At 35.3% G+C, this 20,717-nt stretch overlaps 1 protein-coding gene across 50 annotated transcripts in view; it reads right to left on the bottom strand.

Moving 5' to 3' along the window:
* Positions 1-20,717, bottom strand: part of TRDN (triadin) — a 406,058-nt gene that overhangs the window by 85,305 nt on the left and 300,036 nt on the right. For all 50 annotated transcript variants that reach the window (XM_060419417.1, XM_060419418.1, XM_060419419.1 and 47 more), the window contains 2 exons: positions 20,394-20,441; positions 36-86 (listed from right to left, as the gene is read on the bottom strand). In XM_060419417.1, the coding sequence (XP_060275400.1) occupies positions 36-86; positions 20,394-20,441 (99 nt within the window). The remainder of the gene's footprint in view (positions 1-35; positions 87-20,393; positions 20,442-20,717) is intronic.

Below are 20,717 nucleotides of genomic sequence, written 5' to 3'. Positions count from 1 at the left end.
AAGTTTCTAGTGTTATGTTAAACTGACTCTATTACCTTTATCCTTCAGAACTGAAGAAGTCTTCCCAGATTTTTCTTTTCTAATTTCTGCAAGAAGAATCATGAGGAGAAAAGGTTACAAGGAATAATGGAGGAAAATGACAAGTTCTTTACATTATGTTTACTGAGGCATAAAGAACCTAGGGGCTCTGCATTGATATTCCAGATGGAGGTTTCTACTGGGATAAATTGCCTGTAACATAAAGAACTAAGTATGCGTAAGATAGAAAATAAGCCCACAAATTATTATAAGGGGCAGATTATGGTACATAGAAAAATATACAAATACAATTCTATGGGCTTCGGAGAAAGAAGATACGAAAAGACTAGCAGCTAATATTGTCTACTTACTATGTATCACAGGGAATGCTCTTTACTATTTAGTCACACAGTGTTCACAATAACCCTAAAAGTTATGTAGGTTCAGTTATTACCCCTGCTTTTCACATAAAGGGATTAAATAATGTTCCCAAGGTCATGTAGCTCTCATTAATAAATGGGAAATATGAGATTTGAGCTAAATGTCTCTTTGAACTCAAACAAAAAAATATTGGCTCTGGTAGCTCAATGATGGAATCAGGAAAGGCTCTGGCAGGGGGCACTGAATAAGATCTTGAGAGATGGCAAGGAATTAGACCAAGAGCCACAGAGCTGAAAGGACATTTTAGGACAGAAGAGAGAATGGGGAGGCGTGGGCTGGACCGTCTGTCAGTTTGGCTGAGTCACTTGTAATCAACAGAATAGAGTGGAAGTGTTGCTGTGTGAATTCCTAAGCTAAATCAGGATAAACCATGTGGTTTCTATCTGCTTCTGCTTCTCTAGGGGTGCTAGCTCTGGGGGAAGCTGGCTGCCATGTGAATACTCCAGCCGACACCGCCCGGCTGGCAACACTGCATACAAGCAATCCAGTTCAGCAGCCCCAGCTGAGCTCCCAGCCACAAGCTAGCATCAACTGCCAGCCAGCTGAGCAGGCCATCCTGGACATCCAGAAGTCAAATTACTTTAGATGTCCACAGTCCAAGCTTATAACTGACTGTAATCACAGGAGATATCCAAGTGAAAACCTGCTCAGTTGATCCCTCCTGAACTTCTTGATCCTCTGAATCATGAGGAAAGTTAAATCAGCTGTCTTATATCACTAAGTTTTGAAGTGGTCTGTACATAGAAACAGTATGTGAAACAGCCAATAAAAAGCAAAATATTGTACCATGCACATTACAAGTTCTCCAGTAGAGCCAAATAGATAACAGAAAAAAAGATTAGTTCTACTATTAAAACTGGGCAAGGTTTTTCCTGAAAAGATGCCATTTGAGTTTAGATTCCTCAGTTGACTAGAATTTCACTGGTCAGAAAATAATAGTTTATCCGGGTGCAGGATATAAGTCAGATTTTTAAAAAGCTGAAGATCATGTAAAAAAAGGATTCCAGGAATTCTTGATTCATAGAAGGATAACTACCATCAATTGTGATATGGAACATAGGGAACAGAGTTCTTTGGAGGAAGACATTATCTTTGTCTTGAAGATATTTTTTTCATGTGTCAACAAGATACCCAAAAATGATATGTTGCAGGGAAAAGCCAATTTTGACTCTATGTTGGAACTGTTTTTTTGACTTGTTTTTCTTTGTTTTTGTTATTATAAACATACATAATGGCCTGCTTCAGAGAATTCTGCCCTTTTGCCTGACTAAAAGTGCCTTTGTTCAGGACCCTGTCCACCTGTGGATGGCAGGGAAGAAGAAATGAACAAATCCCTTGCCTGAGGCTTGCCATTCTAGGAGATGTTTGCAAAATTAATAGCCTTCTTACTTTGTTTCCTCATCTCCCCCCCACATTTGTTCTATAAAAGAACCTGGCATCCAGATCCTGATAAAGGTTAATTTGAGACATTAGTCTGGCATCTTCTCTGTCAGCAGACTTTACTAATAAAGTTGTATTCTTTGCCTCAACACCTCATCTCTTCTATTTATTGGCTTGTTGTGGTTGAGCAGAGCAAGCTTGGACTCAGTAACAGACATGTCTTGCAAGCAGTTGAAAAAATAAATGAAGTGCATATTTCATGCAAGTGTTGCAGAAGCAAAGCAGCTTAAAGTCTCATTCATAAATGGAAACTATCAATATAATTAGTAACAAAAATTTTTTTAAAGGCTCCAAGTAAATCTTATTTGCCTTTGTCACATAGATAAACTTGACTTAGTGAAAAACTAGATATATAAGAGCAAAGTAAACCAGAAAGTTGAACCGTTTTCTTAATCATATGCAATTAAAAGGAAAAGTGATGTCCTGTGTTACTTTTTACCTGCATGTTTTGAATTCAGTCTCACATAATTGGCCTGTATTGACATCAATTCACATATTGGTAATAATAAACTTAATTTTCAATTCAGTTCAGTCGTTCAGTCATGTCCGACTCTTTGTGACCCCCTGAATTGCAGCACGCCAGGCCTCCCTGTCCATCACCAACTCCCAGAGTTCACTCAGACTCATGTCCATCGAGTCAGTGATGCCATCCAGCCATCTCATCCTCTGTCGTCCCCTTCTCCTCCTGCCCCCAATCCCTCCCAGCATCAGAGTCTTTTCCAATGAGTCAACTCTTCACATGAGGTGGCCAAAGTATTGGAGTTTCAGCTTTAGCATCATTCCTTCCAAAGAACACCCAGGACTGATCTCCTTTAGGATGGACTGGTTGGATCTCCTTGCAGTCCAAGGGACTCTCAAGAGTCTTCTCCAACACCACAGTTCAAAAGCATCAATTCTTCGGTGCTCAGCCTTCTTCACAGTCCAACTCTCACATCCATACATGACCACTGGAAAAACAATAGCCTTGACTAGACGGACCTTTGTCAGCAAAGTAATATCTCTGCTTTTTAATATGCTCTTTAGGTTGGTCATAACTTTCCTTCCAAGGAAACTTAATTTTACCAGTTATACTATTGCCAGATGTTTAAAAATGAATACCACACACAAAGTATGATCAAAATAGCTATAAATAGTAAAGCTAAATTTTAAATATTTTAATCTACTAGATAAAAACTATTAATTTAAAGAAAAAAATATTCAATTTCAAAAATTCAGGGATTTTTCTTTTAAATTTAGGTACCTGAATATATCTAATCAAGACAAATAAATAGAACATAGCATCTACTTTTTCTTTTAACATTATCCTCTAAAAGATAAAATGTATATATAACAATACTGTTTCTCTCTGCAAGATTTTTTAAAAAGGCCTGTGAAACAGGCACAACAAAAAATGGAAATAACGGACAATCATGTAATAAAAGAAATCAGCACTAGAGTTCCTCCTCGGCACATAATTGTTTTGAACGTCAAATAATGTGCATAAAGGAAATGGCAATAATTAATAATATCTTTCATTTATGCTCAGTTGCTTCAGTCTTTTGGGACCCCATGGACTGCAGCACCCAGGCACCTGTGTCCATGGGATTCTCCAGACAAGAATACTGGAGTGCGTTGCCACTTCCTTTTCCAGGGGATCTTCCCAATTCAGGGACTGAACTTATGTCTCTTAGATCTCCTGCATTGGCCGGCAGATTCTTTACCACTAGCACCACCTTTGATTTGGCTATTAGTTATTATTCATTGTTCCAAATGATCAATACCAATTTTCTTTTAGTGACATTAGGATATTAACAAAAATATTTATGTAGAATTGTTGTGGCTTTATGTCAATGTCAAGTGCAGCTAAAAAGCAAAAAAGAAACTAAAATTGGTAGGTGTGAAAGATCCTAACAGAACTGTCAGGCAGTTCAGACTTCCTGGCTATGTGAGGAATCAAACTCAAAATTCTTAACCTTTCTTTCCCAGCTAGCACTACTAAAGGGCTCAATAATATCACTTAAGAAATTGTGTTTCTTTCCTCTTTTGAAAATATATAATTTGTCTGCTGATTTGAGATATTGTTTCATGAGCATCATGAATAAGATCAAGTATCCTTTTTTTTTTTCCTTCTGTTGGAAAGAATGGTTTTAAAGAACCCACTGGAGCACTCTGTCCTTATGTTCAATGATAGGTAATTCCTCAGATCATGACTATTAATGTACATCACACCAAAATTATGTTAAATTGTTGCATAACATTTCTATTGCTTCCTAAGGTGATCTTACCTTGTTTCTAGAGTGATTCAATTGTGATCCATTGTGTGACTTTTAAATATTTAATATGCAATGCCCTACATACATATGTCATTGTTTTTTGTTCATCTGGACATAAAGGTGACAATGAGGGATATTTTAGAAAAGGTATTCTACAACATTTTATATCCTTTTTAAACTCTAAAATATATTTTATAAATAAATACAGAGAAAATAATTTTCAAGTTGTCTAAATGGTTTAGCATTCTATGCTTATAATTCCCATGTGGAAAAATATATTTTGATGTTTTATGCAATATTAATTTTGAATGTTCCTGAAAAGATGTTGTCAGTGTTTAATTTTACTCAGGACATTGTTCATTAACTTTTAATTAAGTATAACTTGATTAGGAAGCCATTTTTAATTTTGTTTTTGTCTTAATGATACATTTAATTATTTACCTTATTCTATAGGCTAGCTTCCTATGGGACTCAGTGGTAAAGAATCTGCCTGTCAATGCAGGAGACACAAGAGATAAGGGTTGGATCCCTGCGTCAGGAAGATCCCCTGGAAGAGGAAAGGGCAGTCCACTCCAGTATTCTTGCCTGGAGAATCCCATGGACAGTGGAGCCTGGTGCACTACAGTCCATGGGGTCGCAAAGAGTCAGACACGACTGAACAACTAAACAGTAATTCTGTATATGCATCTCTGAAGAGCTTCCTTCAATTACTCAAGAATTGTCTGGTTCTAGGCAAGCTAGGCTCTGTCACCATGTTAAACCTGTCACATGAAGCATGGCGTAGGAATTCAAAACAACAGATATAGAACTTATTTAATGTGTAGCTTGTGATCACCATGGCGACAGAAGTCTTGTCCAATGGACTAAGTATTCCAGTGCTTTTGACAAACTCTTTCCTATAGTCATATAGTTCTTCAAATTACCTTAGCTGAGGGACTTCCTCAAGTCATCTAACTACTATTTTCCTTTGAGTGAATTCTGATCCAGCTTTACAATACACAGCTTTTAGGCTGTGTAGCTTTGCTCTAAGAGAATACTAATCAGAATTCTGGAGTGTACCTCAGTGGGGTACATTTTACTTTATCTATGATCAGCTCTTTTAGGAAGAATAGTAATATGCAATTACTTAAAAAATAAAATAAGCACTCCTTTATATTTTGGGAGCTGAGGTAAACTGGCACACCTTAGGAATATAACTCTCTGAGCACTAAAGAATTTGTTTTTCAAATAAAACTTTATTAGCCATGAATTTTTCTCAGGTAATCATGTTCAACTTAAGATGTCAAATTTCTCATGATTCTTTCAAAAGAAAATCTTTGTTAAAAGATTAATTTCCTTAAGGGCAGACAAAGTTAGGTCTTGGTCATTCGTGTATTCACATATGATGATATTGTTTCCTATGGTTAGACATTTTTACATAAAATCTTGCTATGATTGGAATGTTTGTTTTATCCTGAAATTGATATGCTGAGGCCTAATACTCAATGCAACACCATTTGGAGGTGGGGCCTTTGGGAGGTGATTACGTCATGAGAGTGCAGCCCTCATGAAAGGGATTAGTGCCCTTTCTTATAAGAAGAGACATGAAAAAGATGACCTCTCTCTTCAATCTCTCTCCCTCTCTCTCTCTCTCTCTCTGCACTATAGCAGGATATAGTAAGACGTTTGTCTGCAAACCAGGAAGAGCCACTTTATCAGGACCCAAATTGGCTGGCACCTGACCTTGGACATCCTAGCCTCCAGAAATGTGACAAATAAATTTCTGCTGTTTAAACCACCTAGTCTATAATATTTTGTGAGAGCAGCCAGAGCTGACTGAGACAGATCTCTCACTCCTCACCCATTCCAGGGAGGTAGACATTATCTAGATTTTATAGATACGATAGTAGGATCTAAGAGAGAGAAATAACTTGTCCAATATCACAACTACTAAATGGCAGTGGGAAATTTGAACCCAGACCATCAGGATAAAAATTACAGCTAAACTACTACAGTAGGTGCCGGGAGCACAGTGGAACATAAATTCGATAGCACCACAGACGGCTCCTAGCAGTGAAGAGTGAGCATACTTGCACCACCACCTCAGAGCAATGTTCTTCATAACTGCCAGTCTGTCAGAGCTTTCAAAATTCTTTTCCTAAAGCAGAGGCCATGTCATTCGGCACATGCTAGGAAGTCAGTAACTATTTGTTGACTAAATTAGCCAAATTTATGCTGACCACATTTTATCAGAAAATTTACTCTTGAATCTTTATACAAAAGCCTAAAAATCATATAATCACCTTTCATGGTTAGTAATTTCCCAGCTTTGCAGTCCCAAGATGGCTATGTTATCAAAGTAAAATAAAATCACTAATACTTGACAATATTCATGGATAAAAGTAAAAAATTATATATATTTCAACTCTACTCCATGTAGCAATTTGCTTTTTTTTAACCTAAGAAATTTTGAATGGGGAATTTCCAGTGTTTAATAACCTCACACACCTATATTTATATACTTAATTTCAATTAACTTGTTGCAAAAATCACTAATAATCTCTTTGTTTTAAATGTAACACATTTTTATACTTTCTATGACAATTATAATATTGTATATAATTCTACATTGTCTTTGAAATTCTTTCTCGATTAGAAATCTGCTACAAACACATTTATGTGGGATCTGAGAAATGTCTCCTTGTCGACTGTATTTAAAAATGAAACTTGTTTCATAAGGAGATATATATATATATATATAATTTGAAGAAATATAACTGACTATAAGAAAAATATTAACTTAAAATTACTAATACAATGAAATGAATAGGATTTTGAAGTAAATCCTTCTGCTATTCAGTATGAAATGTAAAAATATAGTACTGTGAAATTCACTAAGTGGATACATTCTGTGAGATTTGCATACATTTTTCAGCAGCATTCCTGGTCTTTGATTTATTTATTTATTAAGTTTTGGCTGTGCTGGGTCTTCATTGCGATGCATGGGCTCTTCTCTGCTGTATGCAGCTCTCTCTATTTGTCATGTGTTGGGGCTCCTCACTGGTTGCAGAGCACAGCCTTCTTACTGTGGTGGCTTCTTTTGTTGTAGAGCACAAGCTCTAGGCACGCAGGCTCAGTGGCTGTGGAGAATGGGCTCAGCTGACCCGTGGCATGCGGGATCTTAGTTCCCAGATGAAGGATTGAACTCACGTCCCCTGCATTGGCAGGCAGACCCTCAACTACTGGGTCACCTGGGAAGTTCCTCCATACAATCTTTTAAATTAATGAACCATAACAATTTTTAGAGCAGATTAATGTTTACAATAAATTGAATAAAAGTTCAGAGAGTTCCCACATCCTCTAATATAAATGACCTTTTCTATCATCAAATCCCTAACTAATGCTATACAGTTGTTACCATTGATACATCATTATCAACATTGATACATCATTATCAACCAAAGTCCACAGCTTACACTGGGGTTCATTCTTGGTTTTGTTAATTATATGGATTTTGAAAAATGTATGACATATATATACCATAATTATATGATATAAAATAGCTTCGCTGCCCAAAAATCCCTTCTGCACTGCCTCTTCATCCCTCGCTCTTCCTAAACCCTTGGTGACCACTGAACTTTTTACTAGCCCCATAGTTTTGCCTTTTCCAAAAAGTCATGTAGGTGCAGTTATATAATATGCAGACTTTTCAGATTGGCTTCTTTCACTTAGAAATAGAATTTAATGTCCCTCTGTGGCCTGATAGCTCACACATTTTTAACACTGGAGAAAATTCTTTTTTATGGACATAAGAGAATTTATTTATCCACTCACCTATTGAAAAATACATTTGTTGGTTCCTAGCTTGCAGCCAGGCTGATGCTGGAATATTTGTGTACATATGTTTTCAACTTATTTGGGTAAACACCAAGAGCATGACTTGCTGGATCATGTGATCGGAGTATATTTACTTGTAAAAAAAAACACCAAACTAATTTCCAACGTGTCTATACCATTTTGCATTTCCTCCAGCAAAGCATGAGAGCTCCTGCTGCTCCACATTCTCTCCAATATTTGATGTTTCAATGTTTTGGATTTTAGCCATGGAAAGTCCCGTGGACGGAGGAGCCTAGTGGGCTGCAGTCCATGGGGTCGCAAAGAGTTGGACACGACTGAGCGACTTCCCTTTCACTTTTCACTTTCATGAATTGGAGAAGGAAATGGCAACCCACTCCAGTATTCTTGCCTGGAGAATCCCAGGGATGGGGGAGCCTGGTGGGCTGCCATCTATGGGGTCACACAGAGTCGGACAAGACTGAAGTGACTTAGCAGCAGTAGCAGCAGCAATAGGTATATAGTGGTATCTCATTGTTTTAATTTGCAATTTTCTAATGATGTGTGACGTTGAGCATCTTTTCATATGTTGATTTTCCATCTGTATATCTTCTCTGATGAGGTATCTGTTCAGACCCTTTCCCAGTTTTTAGAATGGGTTGCTCATTTTCTTGTTGTTGAGTTTTAAGAGTTCTTTGTGTATTTTGGATGACAATCCTTCACCAGATATTATTTCACAAATATTTCCTCTTATTCTGTGTTTTATTCTTTAAATATTGACACTATGCTTTGCAGAGCATATTTAATTTTAATAATGTCCAACATATCAACTTTTCATTTATGGGTTGTGTCTTTTGTGTTGTATCTAAAAAGTAATCTCCAAACCCAAGATAACCTAGATTCTCTCTTATGTTATTTTCTAGGAGTTTATAGTTTTATGTTTTACATTTAGGTCTGTGATCCACTTTGAGATAATATTTTGATAAGGATGTAGAATTCTTACCTAGATTCTTTCTTTTTTTTTTGCTTGTGAATGTTCACTTATTCTAGTATGGCTTGCTGAGAAGACTATCCTTTCTCCATTCAATTGTTTTTGCTTCTTTGTCAAAGACCAGTTGACTGTATTTTTTGTGAGTTTATTTCTGGGTTATCCATTTTGTTCCATCAATCTGTTTGTTGATTCTTTCACCAATATCACACTGTTGACTACTGTAGCTTTATAACAAGTCTTGAAGTCCAGTAGTCCTAAGATTTTGTTCTTCTCCTTTGACGTTGTCTTGGCTATTCTGGGTCTTTTTTTTTTCTGTATAAACTTTAGGATCAGTTTGTTGATATTCACAATATCAGTTTGTCAATACCACTGAGATTCTATCATGATTGCATAGAATCTATAAAGTTGGGGAGAACTGACATGCTAACAATTTGGAGCCTGCCTACTCACGAACATACAATAGATTATATCTTAGATTTATATCTAAGTCTTTCCTTTTTTGGTGCTAATGTAAATAGTCTTGCATTTTTTATTTTGTTCATTCCAATTATCATTGCTGAAACATAGTGCAGCTTACTTTTACATATTAACCTTGTGTCCTGCAACCTTGCTATAATCACTGATTAGCTTTAGGAGGTTTTTCTTGATTCTTTATAATTTTCTAAATAGATGGCCATATCATGTACAAAGACAGCTTTATTTCTTTCTTTCCAATGGGTATGTCTTTTCTTCCCTGTCTTGTCTTATTCATTAACTAATACTTCCAGTACAATGTCGAACAAGTGTGCTGAGGGGGCATCCTTGCCTTGTTTCTTTATCTTAGTGGGTAAGCTTTTTGTGACTCAACATTAAATATGAGGTTATGAGTAGGTTTAATTGTAGATATTCTTTATCAAGTTGAGGAAGTTTTTCTTTATTCCTAGTTTGCTGAGAGATTTTAGCATAAATAGTTGTTGGGTTCTGTCGAATGATTTTCTGTTATCTATTGAGTTTCTTTCTTGTTTATCTTATTGATGTGTGAATTATATCAGATCAGTTCGGTTCAGTTCAGTTCAGTTGCTCAGTAGTGTCTGACTCTTTGTGACCCCATGAATTGCAGCATGCCAGGCCTCCCTATCCATCACCAATTCCCGGAGTTCACCCAAACCCATGTCCATCGAGTCGGTGATGCCATCCAGCCATCTCATCCTCTGTCGTCCCCTTCAATCTATCTTCAAATGTTAAACCAGTTTTGCTTACCTAGAATGAGTCCCACTTGGTCATGGGGTATAATTCTTTTTATGCACTGTTAATTTGACTTGGTAATGTTTTCGAATTCCTTGAAATTTTTTTAGAAATCTTTAATAATACTTTAAACTTTGTATTGTATGTGTGCATGTAAAAAAATTTGACTCTCAAAAAGGCTTTGGTTGGAGTAAAAAACAACAAGAAACTCTGCAGAATAAGAAACCCAAGTATAAGTTTCTACACTTTGGAACAACAGAATTCATTTTGGTATTTTAAAAGGTAAACTTGATCTAGTCAATGAATATTTATTCAGTGTCTCTTTTGGATTCTGAATTGGGAAAACAAGATGGTTGCCTGGAGTTCAGTCCATGCTGGAAGAACTTCATGTAGACAGATTAAGCAGAATGATGGAGACACATACACACACACAGAGTTCCAAGCTCACAGCAGGACAGACAAACTGATGCAATAAGAAAAGACTTCACAAAAGTACTGGCATCTATGGCCAACTATGAAATTGCATATAAAATCTGTTATCAAAGAAGAGTTGGAAAGACATTTCCAATACAAGGAACAACATAAGAAAACAATGTAGTGTGAAGATTCAGGTGGCGTGATTGGTGGGTGTACAAAATGAGTGAGAAGCATATGAGCAAAGGCTAGAAGTCACACTGAGGGTTGGTGGTAAGGAAATCTTCAGTACCTTGCTAGAGAATTTGAATTTATATCCTTCCAGTGATGAGGATGTATGGATGTGAGAGTTGGTCTATAAGGAAAGCTAAGCACTGAAGAATTGATGCTTTTGAACTGTGGTGCTGGAGAAGACTCTTGAAAGTCCCTTGGACTGCAAGGAGATCCAACCAGTCCATTCTAAAGAACAGTCCTGGGTGTTCATTGGAAGGACTGATGTTGAAGCTGAAACTCCAATATTTTGGCCACTTGATTCGAAGAGCTGATTCATTTAAAAAGACTCTGACGCTGGGAAAGATTGAGGGCAGAAGGAGAAGGGGACCACAGAGGTGAGATGGTTGGATGGCATCACCGACTCAATGGACATGAGTTTGGGTTAACTCTGGGAGTTGATGATGGACAGGGAAGCCTGGTGTGCTGCGGTTCATGGGGTTACAAAGAGTCAGCCACTACTGAGTGACTGAACTGAACTGAACTGAGTGATGAGGAGTCTTTAAAACTCTTAAGTCGAAACATTTTTTTCTGTTATTGTATCAATGCAAATAAAGTTTTGCTCATAAGAGAATATGATACGTACTGAACTGACTGGCAATACTTAGAAAGTCATTTTTGTTTGGAAATAGTCCAAACCAATAGAGAAGCCATAATTCACCGACAGTTGTGTTACCAACATTCTCTTCTCTCTTGAGACAATATCTTCTTCTGTTTCATTTTTTATAGATTTTTTTGTGTTAGTGTGTTATGGGCAGAATTTCTGCCTTCTCTGCATCATTATCACTGATTCTTATGGTTAAATTAATATTTAGAGAATCTGCATGTCGTTTCACTGGACATTCAATGGCATGCTTTGCTCCAGAGATGTACTTTTTGAAACTTAAGTAAAACTTAAGCTTTCATTTTGAAATTCAAGTGAAGTAAATACTTCAAATATTAGGATTCTATTTAGTAGATTTATATAATATACAGAAATATTTTCATGTTAGAATCTGAATATGATTTTCCTATTTGTATATGTGCACAGATTGTACTTGCAATCAGAAAAATAAGTTTATTCTTCAGCATTTGGGACAAAGTGGAGATGTTTCATGCATGGGAGACATTTCTTACAAATGAGAATCAGACAATATTAAGACTGGAAAAGTCTGTACAAAATGCTTAGTAAAATTATCTCAGCTTGTAAAGGAGGCTTTCAAGCAAGTAACCAACCTAATGTTACAGAATAAATTTTTTGGTGTTTTATAAAGGATAGACCAAGCCTTAAGTTTTATTTTGAGATAACTGTATACTCTATTATTAAGGCAATTAGCATTTCTAATCATTACTAGATTTTAACAGCTCTTTCTTTTCAAGGACCAACAAGACAAGTGCTAACTCCAAGCTAAGAATCGATGACCATGATTTTTATTGCCAAGACTTTTAATGAGACTATAGATGTTTTTTTATGAGTTACCTGACCTAGTAGCTCTTTCTGATACAAAATGAAATGAAATGAAACCCCAAATTTGCAAGTCAAAATGATGAAAAAAATTTGAGTTATATTTTGCCATTTCATAATCCCAAAGGAGTATCTGCACTGAATTTTCAGGTTTTAAAAACTGCTTTTTCTTTAACATATAATATATCATCATTCTACAAAATACTGGGACAGCAATACAGTCAATAAAGTGCAACTACATTTTATGTAGAATGGTGAAAAATTTTCATGTTTATTCCTGAAATTAGTTGATCTATAATGTGTATTTACAATTAGAAGAAAGTAACAATGCATTTTTATGCAGAGCAGATGATTTCAGATAAAATCTGCAACTTTATTTTTAGAGTATTTTAGCTTAATTTTTTACGTTAAACTCCATTAATTTATTACAGGATATGACATACCAATTGATTTTAAGTAGTTTTATTCAAGATAGTGTATAGTATATGCCTACTTTTTTTCCCCTGAATTGGCTTTTTGGTAGAAAATGAATTTATACATAAAAGAAAAAATTCAATAAAGAAGGGATAAAAACAATCTCTGTTCTGGCTACTTAGGTTTGTAGCATAGCAGCTTATAATATACTTTCTATTAAAAATCCCTAAAGGAAAAAAGAGTACAAACTCATAGGTTGTTTCAGGAAAAAAGTAGGAGTGAAAGCAAACATCAATAGAAAAGAGAGACAAAATTATCAGCTTAATATTCTTGAGCTTGTGAGGAGGTATTTTCTTGGTATGTTATAAGGTAAACACTACAAAGCATTTCCTCAGTTTTTTATGCACTCTAGTGCAGAGAGTTGGACTGTGAAGAAAGCTGAGCGCTGAAGAATTGATGCTTTTGAACTGCGGTGTTGGAAAAGACTCTTGAAAGTCCCTTGGACTGCAAGGAGATCCAACCAGTCCATTCTAAAGGAGATCAGTCCTGGGTGTTCATTGGAAGGACTGATGCTGAAGCTGAAACTCCAGTACTTTGGCCACCTCATGCAAAGAGTTGACTCATTGGAAAAGAGTCTGATGCTGGGAGGGATTGGGGGCAGGAGGAGAAGGGGACGACAGAGGATGAGATGGCTGGATGGCATCACCAACTCGATGGACATGAGTTTGAGTGAACTCTGGGAGTTGGTGATGGACAGGGAGGCCTGGCATGCTGTGATACATGGAGTCGTAAAGAGTTGGACACGACTGAGTGACTGAACTGAACTGTACTGAGTGCAGAATAGCAAAGGAACAAACAAAAGTCAACTTTTCTCTCTGGAGAACAAAACTGTAATCTTCAAATATCTATACTAAATAATTAAGAATAGATTTTACTGACCAAATCCTGGGGCTATTGATCAAAATTCTCCATGAGTAAAAAAGATTTGTAAGAGAATTTTTATTATAAGAGGATGAGAATGATCTTTTACAGATTTATGGATTTCCTAAAGAACCATAAACTTAATATTAAGATGTAGATGATGATCAAAAATATGCACTTTAAATTGCTTTAAAATTATTAAATTACATTAAGTATTGCCAAAAGAAATCTGAAATGCATTGCCATTAAATTCAGAAAGCATATGACAACTTTTCCTCATATTTCAATTTGATTTGACTGGGCTTTAGAAATGGTATATAACTACATTCCATTTGTTTACATAAAGATTGTTGGACCTTAAATCAAGACAAAGTTCCATAATTATAAGATAGATGTAGTAAGAGTATATGCTTGATGTAAAAAGTTTGTTGTTTTTAGGATGGATACAATTTCCATTAGGAAAGTACTTTGATGAATAATGGAAGGGGTAAAGTATAGACAGAGTCTTCCAGACCAGAGGTCGAACCCTGGTCTCCTGCATTGCGGGTAGACGCTTTACAATCTGAGCCAGCAGGGAAGCCACCATAGGCAGAGGAAGACACGTTATCCCTGGATACACTGTCTGTTCTGGTAATGTCAGGTGACTTAATTTGGCTTATCTAACAGCTAGTTCCTCTGAGTCCAGAGTTAGAAAGGTAAGCTGGTGGTAAAAGTGGTAATCCTAGTAATAAAGTGCATGGAGAGGTTCTTGGGATAATCTTACAGTGTTAGTGTGCTTCTCCATGAAATGCCCACAGTCTCTAAGCAAAGGAATGAAAAAGATGGGCACCTAGGTCACATCAGGCAGAGGAGTGGCTCATTTTCATAGCCAAAAAGCAGAAACTGGAATGTGGACATTACACTATATCTCTCTGTGTGACTTTAACTTGACTACAGAATATCCTAAGGCTTCTCTGGTGGCTCAGTGGTAAAGAATCTGCCAGCCAATGGAGGAAACGTGGGTTCAGTCTCAGGGTTGGGAAGATTCCCTGGAGTAGGAAATGGTAACCCACTTCAGTATTCTTTCCTGGGAAAAGTCCATGGACAGAGGAGCCTGGCAGGCTACAGTCCATGGGTGGGGCAAGGAGTCAGACATGACTTAGCAACTAAACAACAACAAAAATGGTGAAAGAGAAGGGATGAGAAAGGAATTGCCATTCATGAGGTCAAACGACTGTGAGAACATTCTAAAAGTATTAAAACAAGAGTAAGAAATGGTGAAATATGTGAGCAAATGAGATAGTGGAAAATTGAAAAAAATGCTGTTGAAAATATACAAAATATGTAAGCAAGCAGAGTACGCTCACTTTTACAGATGATTCATGAGCTCTGTGTATAGACCATCTTTTCCCCGAAGCCCACTCCATACTCCTCACACCCATTCCCAGCGCCTAGTCTGTTGTGGGCGCTCAATAAATATTAAACAACCAAAGCACAAACTAATGTCAAAAGTTTGAAATTCACAGGAATCAATAGCGTTATTATTATCATTTAACATTTATTGAGGGTCAACAGCATGACTTAGTCCACATGTGAAAATAGGTTATTTTATAACACACATTAAGCAAATAATTAAATACAATATGTATCAACTACACTTTCAGTTTTACTCCATTGATCTTAAATGTAAAATTGTTTGTTTTTTTATAATGTTGACACATCATGAATTATAAACATTTATTATTTAAATAAATAAGTTTCTCTCAGAGAAATCACTACTGTTAGATATTATCAACATTCACTTGAAAGTATGGGATCAATCTACAACAAATACATATCACAGGTTCTAAACAGACCAATTCATTTACAAAGAATAGAAGAGAATCTGAAAAGTGTCTGAGGACAGTGACAAATACACAAAGCATGTAAATGGCAATTGGGTTTCACTTGCTTCTGCGACAATTTAAAAGACTAATACAATGATGTGGGATACCACTGTTTACAAAATAGCAATAAGCCAAAGAAAGACAAAAACTCAAGTGGACACAAATTACTATACTTAACAAATTTAGAATATTTCTTCATTTTAAGCAAAACACATTTTTTATTACAGGAAATGAACTGCATTTGATGTATTTATGATCCACATTCTCTAATTTTACCCTTAATAAAATTACTGTTTTCAAACTTATTCTTGGTGGTTAACAGGCACTTAAATTCTATTTAATCATTTTTCATGAATATTTTTGTCATGTTTGTACTTAAGTAGATTTTGAAGTGATTTTTAATTGTTAAGAGGATGGAAAACTATACTGAATATTTCTGTAATGAAATTTTCAGCTTAATTTTGGGATACTAAATTTTCCAAGTTTATAAAGTATGTTTTCCCTTAACATTTGAGACTTAGAATCTTAGAAATAAGTCTTTCTAGACTAGCCTTCTCCTAGAGATTTTATATTCTGATATAAGGGACATACTACTTGAAAACTTAAGTGAATATAAGTTTTTTTATAATTCAAAGGAGTGGAAGATCAGATAAATCAGCTCTATAATTGTAAAACCACGAAAAATAAGGATAAGGCCTAACGTTGCTATGTTTATATTTATACCTCACCGGGCAATTACTAAATTTTCTCTTTCGTTTTTAAGTTTTTTTAAAATTCACAATACAGAAGGTACAATTGCTAAAATGTAATTTATTAAAAATTTTTATCCATATGATGATTCACCACAAGCAGTTTTGTTACGTAAGAATACCTTCTACAAAGACCATAATAATGGTATAATTAATGATCAATTAATATTTAGCTGGGCTCCCAGGAGGTGCTAGTGGTTAAGACTCTCCCTACCAATGCAGGTAATGCAAGAGAGGAATGGCATCCCACTCCAGTATTCTTACCTGGAAAATTCCATGGACAGAGGAGCCTGGTGGGCTACCCTCCATGGGACTGCAAAGAGTCAGTCATGACAGCATAGCACAGCAGCAGCAGATTTAATTATTAATTTCACCTAGAGCTTTTACTCTAAAATGAGGGTAGTTGGACAAGTTAATCAGTTATCTCCTGGTTTCTCAGATATTTGGCAACTTTTGCTTCAGAAATGACATGTGATTTACTAAAATATCATAACTGTACAGTATTAGAGATACAGATTATTGAAATCTGCATCACCTAATATTCCTTTCTTCAGCAATTCCTCTATGTTTTATTCAACCCACAAGTATTTATTGAATACTTCCTACATGCCAGCACTGTGAGAGTCCCTTAGAACAAATTCTTAAAGAAAGCTTTAAGTGATATCATGCACAGGTATGAATGAAAAAAAAAGAAAGATGACATGTGAGTGATTTGATTTATTACGATTTTCTTCACCTTCTCACTGTTAGACTGAAATCACTTAGAAGGAAGAAAATTAGAAACAAGGAGATGCTGGGACTCCAATCTACCACTCATATCATTAAAGTTAATTGTCTTGATTGGTCTCCAGCCCTGCCCTGGTAAGTAAGACATCACTGAATGCTTCCTGAGAGTGACTGCTTTGATCTTCTGGATAGTAACAAGCAAATATTATCAAAGATTTTCTTCTGAGAGAAAGCAGGATTAAAAAAGAGAGAAGGAAATTGGAGTTAGGTGGACAGGTCAATTTTGAAAAGTAATACCAAGGAGAAAAAAGTACACTAAATATGAGAAATTAAATATCAAACAATAAAGAAATCAAGCTTAATGAAATGTGCATTAACCAAGCTTAATAAAATGAAATAAATCAAGCTTAATGAAATGAAATTATACTGAAGTGGTTTCCCTGGTGGCTCAGTGGTAAGGAATCCACCTGCAATGCAGGAGATGCAGGAGCCGCAGGTTCAATCCCTGGGTCAGGAAGTTCTGCTGGGGTAGGAAACGGCAGCCCACACCAGTATTCTTGCCTGGAAAATCCCATGGATAAAGGAGCCAGGCTGACTACAATCCACGGGGTCACAAAGAGTCGGACATGCCTTTGTGACTAAATCACCAATGAAATGTGATGTATTCTTTCTAGATATAATATACAATAAATATAAAGACAAATCCTCATATAGTAGAGTGTGTTGCGATGTTCTATCTTTGGCATTCCTTGGCTCTCACTATAAGGACAGCAACATGTACTAGGGAAAATATTTGTGTCCCCTGATGCTTCTAGGTAACTGCTTTCTAAACAAAGAGAAATCGCTAATGGTGTTTGTGGTGTGTGTGCATGTGTGTATCTTTAAAGTGGGGAGATTTATAAAGATTTTCTTAACACTCAAAATTCTGGTCTAGCCAAAGTACGATCTTTATGAGAAGAACCACTGAAAACCATGTCATCCCTCAACGAACTACAGTTAAAATTAGAGGTATACTTTTAGACTTTTGCAAAAGTTAAATTAACTAAATTTCTAATTTTTACATAATATGAGGTTCTGTTTACTAAATTACGTTAATGTAAAATTTTTTCACCTATCGCTATATGAATTTTCCATAGCATAGAGTTTAGCTTAATCAATGCTTCCCTAGCAATCAAAATGCAGAATAGGTCCAGAGGTTCAATATATACAATTTTACATAGATCAAAAAGTGTATTTGAAACCTATTAAGAATTATGAGTAAAAGTTTGTCCCCAGTAGAGTTTGTAAGTTCAAATTTAAATTAATGAAAACAACTCTTTATAAACCATTTAATTGTATTTCAATGCATTATGAACTAGTTTTAGATTACTTATACTTCTAAATATAACTAAAATCAGTTTAAAGAAGAGAACTACACAACAGTCAAACATCATCTCAGGAATAAATATTAGAATATTATGATGAAATCTGTAGAATGTAAGTGATTTATCCTCACGTAAATTTCTTAATTTATTAAAATCACAAAATATATTTTTCATATAAATTATTTGTCATAAATATACCATCACAAAAACATTCAAGTTATCCAAATACCCTATTTTTTATGATCTGTGTAGTTAAAAAATATGAAGCCATTGCTTTATAATATTTAAAGCTGAAATGATTTACTAAATCAATATTAAAAAGTCATTGAAAGACTCATTTTTATATAAGCCAAGTGCATATAAAATAAAATGCATTTAGTAAAAGAGTTAATCATAAAATCATCCAAAGGAGTAAATTCATATCTCTAAAAGCCATTTCCAGTCTCTGAACTTTCTTGAGGCAACATTATATAATTAATGACACTGATAACAACATGAAGGTAAAAAGAAATGAAACAATCTGTGTTGAAATCAGTTATATGTTAGGTATTATTGTTAGTGTGGCCATTTTATATTCCAGTCAGTCTTCTCTTAATTTGCTGTGGTTATAAAAACAATTTGCAAATGCCATAAGATGAGCAGCCCATACCTTTATACTAGAGAGGAGAGAAACTACGAAGCTTAATGAAAGCAAAGTGATTTGATTCTCACTTATACTGAAGCGGATTTCGTAAGAAAAAAGGGCTAGTAAATCCTAAATACTTAACTAGGAGTTTACATTTTTTTCATATCCTTTCACATGTATTTTGAACTCCACATCTTGTCAGACAGGCAAGTCAAGTATAATTAACCGTGTTTTTAAGAGAAGAAATTTAGGCTCAGAACCTTGTCAAAGTCAACAAGTTGAGACTGGGATCCATGCTCCTACACCTCAACTTTATATTTCAGAGACTAATGTATCCACCTCAAAAAGAGGCTGACAGAAACATTCAACTGAACTCTAAAAGCCCAGGTAATCTGCAGAAACCAAAATAAATTTGAAAACTTTTCCAATGTGATTTAATGTGATTTTTATTTTGAAAAGCCAAAGGAAATCAATCCTTGACTAATTGTTTAAATTAGTCATTCCTTAACTTAGTTTACTTATCTGAAGTGTGAAGGTTTGAATGATTTTCTTAATATATTTGTGTAAAAATATCTAAATTTCTGATATTAGGAATTTGTCTCTAAGAGGAGAAATTATTTTCATTTTATTCTTGAAAAAATTATGCTAGTTCTAACCTCATCTATCGATTATAATTAATAGTAAATATTATAATATTATATGCATTAAAAGCCAAAGGATTGAGGGAACAACAATTAAAATTATCAGCAATGTGAACTCTTAACAGAAGGCACAACATCACCTCAAATGCTTTTACTCTACTATGCTGCAGGATTTTCCTCAAGCATATTCTAGAGTGATATATTTATTATATAGCTGCATAAGTAAAAAGAAAATGCATTATTTATAGCATTGTGATATATAACACTGAAATTTTAGACGTCTTGGGAGAATCAATTGCTGAAGTTGTAATGCAGACTCAAGTAATTAACTTGTATTGCTGGTTTTTCACTTTGTTTTAACATACTAGTTTTCAAGCTGTAGAGATTGTTCTTGCATATACAGAATTGTGTCATCGTTGTTCTTTAAACTATGATCAGTCAGGTGGTGTTAAAACCACATATCACACAGGAAAAAATGTCTATCAATTGGCCTGGAAATTTTCCTCATTCCCAAAAATCTTCAGCATTTTTCTTGATGTAATTAAGCAGTTTGTGGAGCTTTCCTGTTCTGAACTTACACTCAGAGTTTAGTTATACAAAAGAATAAAAACCCAGATTGCCACCTCACATTCTCCCTGGCAGAGAGAAACACGCAAGGACAGTGATAGAGAGCAATCGATTTAAAGGTTATTGTCGTCCGCCTGTCTGAATCCAGTGCTTTCCTCCTCACGTTGTTGTCTTTCTAAAGAAGATAATGTCAACCTCCTTCATTATTTTTTACCTTGCTCCACTGTCTTGGTTGTTTTCTCTTCCTTCTTTCCAGGTACAGCTGCAAAGCAGAGATAAGGTTTAAATAAAAGTTCCAATGGAAATGCTGCTTCTGCACAAAAAGGCATTTTGTAACTCATTCCATGCCAAAGATTTCTTCTAAACAGGCTATTTTAAAGCTTTTTCAATACTTTTCATTTCACTATAATTCAACAGAAACCTACTATTATAAGTCTACTCTTAAAGAATTAGAGAAATAAAAATAATCCCTTGCCCTCTTCTTACTAGTTTTTACATAATGTTGCCCACCTTATTCTTTTACATGTTGCTTTGATAA

This window comes from Ovis aries, chromosome 8 (genome assembly GCF_016772045.2).
Source record: "Ovis aries strain OAR_USU_Benz2616 breed Rambouillet chromosome 8, ARS-UI_Ramb_v3.0, whole genome shotgun sequence".
NCBI classification, from domain to species: Eukaryota; Metazoa; Chordata; class Mammalia; order Artiodactyla; family Bovidae; genus Ovis; species Ovis aries.
The sequence above is the reverse complement of the archived record's forward strand: the minus strand, read 5'-3'. Positions and strand labels throughout refer to the sequence as shown.